The sequence below is a fragment of the Mastacembelus armatus genome, chromosome 16, assembly GCF_900324485.2.
Source record: "Mastacembelus armatus chromosome 16, fMasArm1.2, whole genome shotgun sequence".
Lineage (NCBI taxonomy): Eukaryota > Metazoa > Chordata > Actinopteri > Synbranchiformes > Mastacembelidae > Mastacembelus > Mastacembelus armatus.
The window spans coordinates 19650450-19654473 of NC_046648.1; the positions used below are offsets into that span (position 1 = coordinate 19650450).

The 4024-nt window shown below is 42.8% G+C and overlaps 1 protein-coding gene across 1 annotated transcript; it reads right to left on the reverse strand.

Moving 5' to 3' along the window:
• Positions 1–1656: 1656 nt before the first annotated feature.
• pou3f1 (POU class 3 homeobox 1) lies at positions 1657–3647 on the reverse strand. Its single transcript, XM_026317137.1, has one exon. It carries the CDS (start codon positions 3614–3616, stop codon positions 2489–2491), a length of 1128 nt encoding a protein of 375 aa, XP_026172922.1. The 5' UTR covers positions 3617–3647; the 3' UTR covers positions 1657–2488.
• Between the last annotated feature and the right edge of the window lie 377 nt (positions 3648–4024).

Below are 4024 nucleotides of genomic sequence, written 5' to 3' on the forward strand. Positions count from 1 at the left end.
TTATTCTGTATATATTTTTATCGCTCTTTCTTTGGACAAGAGGCTGATTTTCGCCTCTAGTGCCTCAGATCAAAAATTAGACAAGTGTGTCGCTTTTTAGCTGCTTAAACATGGGATGGACGATGCTTTATGTAAAGAACAGCTCAAATTTCAATATGATTGAAAAGGCCTAGTCATGCTACTGTAAATAAATATGCCACCCAGATGTTAATAATTATTATTATTATAATAACAATAATAATAATAATAAGCACTCAATAAAAAGACAATAATTCGGTATTAATATTGCACAATTTAATACTGCGATAATTACACAAAGATGTGAACAACGTCAGAGACTGTGTGAACTTTGCAGGGAATGCCTGAGGTAAAATCTGTTGTCTGTTCCCCTTAACAGCACATGTACACAGCTTCTGATTTTAAACGACCCCTGTTACATAACGAATCACTGCTATTTAAACCGAACACACGATGTGTTCACCACCTCCCGATGCTCAGCACACAGAACAGCATCAAACTTTATGATCATGTTTACCTTGTTTGCCTGGTGATGCTACAACAGACAGCAACAAAGAGTGGTTTGGATCTTAATGAAGACAAAAGACCATTTCTTGTATATATGTTTTATGTAAGTAATAAAATATTACTATAACATAAATATAAATGTGACTTTGCAGTCTACATTTAGCAATCAACATACAACCAATGTAGTGAACAAAAAGAAGAACATACTGAAATCCACTGCAACATAACCATTAACAGAGCTAAAACAAAAAGCTCCAAACACGTTTAAGAAATAAATATATATATAAATGGTCAGATTCATAAATGAAATCATATTAAAATATCTTCTTGGAATTAGTAAGTGTACAAAACTGCCCGGAAAGAAACAAAAAAAAACAAAACAATATTTCAGAACAAATACAAGTTTACATATTGGACATATTTACATATTGGAAATAATCCTGGCAACATTTTCTCTAAAATCTTTTTTTTTTTTATTATCATTATTATTATTATTTTCTTGAAAAAAAAAATGTTTTCCTCGTCTGTAATGAATAGCACTGCTGTAGGCTTTTGGACTGGTCCAACATTGAGAAATGACACAACGCACGTGATTTTCAGATTTCCTTTCAGGTCAGAAAAATAAATATATCTAAAGTAAGTCCCTTCATCGCTCACCTTTCTCCGCAGCCAATGTTTTCATATAATAGAGTGGATACATGGGACAAAAGAAAACGGAGCGGCTGTAACCAGATTAAACATATAAAAAACTTACATGAACAAAAATCATGTACAGGCGTGATATACACGACTCGGGGCACTGAAGTTACCTGAGTTATTACTACTTTTCATTTCGTATTTGACCAATCTGTCTTGAAATGTTTGGAATACAGCAGGATAACAGGCAGTACAGTGTGAGCTGACAGCGCTCTGTGGTGACAACCAGGAACCTGTAAACATGGGCTTTATTGAGATATGCTCCACTCACAATTTTAACATATAGCAAATTGCAATAATAACATTAACGAAAGAATAAGTGCTCCATGCTCAGAAATAATAATTTCAAAAACAACAACCCTCCCCCACCCACCCCCTCTCCCCCAAAACAAAACAGGAAATGCGTGTTTAGAATTACCCTTTTAGCGTCTGGTGCTGTTTGTTAATTTCGACGTGGTCAGCTGCAAAGCTTGAAATATTTTTAATTAAGGCATGCAGTCAGAACTTAGACGTCCTGCTGCACTGGACATTTTCTCTGAAATCTGTCTGACGTTAATAATGACTGTTTTCAGATTCTTTTTCCATCACTTCTCCATCCTCAACTCCCACTGAGCAAACAGAAAACAGAGGCTGCTCTGATGAGTTTCAGTACCTCGAGCAAATAAGCAAAGAAATCATAGGCAGCAGAAAGAGAGACACTGACGTTAAAAGTATTTCCAAACCAAAAACATCACACTTAATATAACAAAGAAAGTATACACGAATATTCAGAAATCTGGTTGATCAGTGTAAGCCTGAAAAAGCAAAAATGTTCGTTCAGTGTAGGCTATTCATCTCCAACCACCTCATCCTGGTGAGCGCCAACAGTTCGTGGTACACCAGGAGGAGATGGCCCCAGTCGCCACATTTAATTACTCCACATTTGACACAGCCATGGGATATCAAATTTACTTTATATGCATGTCTCCTCCATATAATTTTGGTAAATAAAGATCTTTGTTTCAGTTTAAATGCGCACGGAATCAGTACTAGCGAACTTTTTTTTTCTTTTTTTTTTCTTGATTTTTTTCTTAACATTTCCCTTTTTGCCATCTATCTGTTGGACAAGACGATCTCCGAATACTAAGGGCAAAACTCATCTGTTTAACTTTTCCATGTCTCTTTTCTCTCAGGAAAACAAAAGCCAAACTTAAATACTGTAAACTCCATAAGTCCCTTTCCCTTTTCTATCCCCCCGCGGTGATGCTCGGATTGTTCATGAAAACAGTCACTGCACAGGACTCTGTAGTGTGCGGTGTAGAGGAGGGGTCTCTGCTTGGGAATATACGTCCTCCATATTCGGGTGAGGGACCCCCACTGGTGTCATTCTTTTCTCTTTCTGTCTTCTGTTGCAAAACCAAACACGGACAACCTCTTTTTCCAACTGCAGAGTGCCGGCTAAAGTGCTGATTTCGTGAGCAGATGGCTTTGGGCATTTTAAGAAATGATTTTCCAGTGCCCCTTTCACCCCCACTTCAATGGAGGTCCTCTTCTTTCGTTTCCTGCCCTGCGCAGCAATCTTGTCCAAATTGGTGGGACTGCCAGTGTTTGAGTCTGTCTCCTCCAGCCACTTGTTTAGCAGCGGCTTAAGTTTGCACATGTTCTTGAAGCTGAGCTGCAGCGCCTCAAACCTGCAGATAGTGGTCTGAGAAAAGACGTTTCCATACAGGGTGCCCAAGGCCAAGCCCACGTCCGCCTGCGTAAAGCCCAGTTTGATCCGCCGCTGCTTGAACTGCTTGGCAAACTGCTCCAGGTCGTCGGAGCTGGGCGCGTCCTCATCCGAGTGGTCCTGATGGTGGCTGAACGCCTGCTGGGGCGATTCCATCTGGTTGTCGTGGCTGCCCGAATCGTCGTGGAGCGGGTCCCGCATGCCGTGGTGCAGGGAGCCGGGCTGAGGACTCAGCATTGCATTGAGGTTTGTGTATCCAGGCTGAGAATAGACCAGTGACTGGTGGCCGCTGGATGCTGGGGACAGTGGAGATAAGTGGTGCGTCGTAGTAGGCGCCCACGAACCGTGGTGGCTACTCTGCGTCTGCTGGTGCACCAGGTGAGATCTGTGGTGGAAGCCGCTGCTCAGGTCCTCCCGGCTCGCCTGGACGCTGGCTTTGTGCTCCTGCTGCCCGATGTGTGTGCCACTGGACCAGTCGGTGTTGGAGGTGGGCAGCCACTGGTGGTGCGTCAGGCTCATCGGGTGTCCCGTGTTGGTAGCCGCAAGCCCTTGCAAGTACTCGTGGTGCATCATTTTCTGCACCTCTCTGTAGGTCGTCCCCTGGTGCATCCTATCCGAATCCGGATGCATGAGCGGGTTAGACGGTAAGGAGTTATTCCTCGGAATATACTGAGCTGTTGTCGCCATGGCTCCTACTTCGAACTGACGAGCACTTCGGAGGTCTCCAGGCTTTAGAGCCAAAACGCAACAACCTGCTCTGGGAGGTCTTGGGGAAGAGCGAAGACACGCCTCCCCTCCGCTTGTATTGGCTCCTCTCCGATTCAAGCCCATAGGGACATATTCAATAGGCGCAGGGTTTCAGAGCATGGTACAGCGCATTTTTCGCACAGGATGGATAGAGGTCCAGTCTTACATATGTTATAGAAAAACATATGTTCTATTTATTAAATGTCTCGTTGAGTTTTAACAGCACTTCTTTCGTGCACCTCGTTTAATAACTCGTCTACACAGAGAGCTTCCTGTTTTTTCCCCCACACTTCTCTCCAATGAAGGTGAACGGGGCTGCAGCAGCGGGGTTTGATTAGGTTTCCTGGG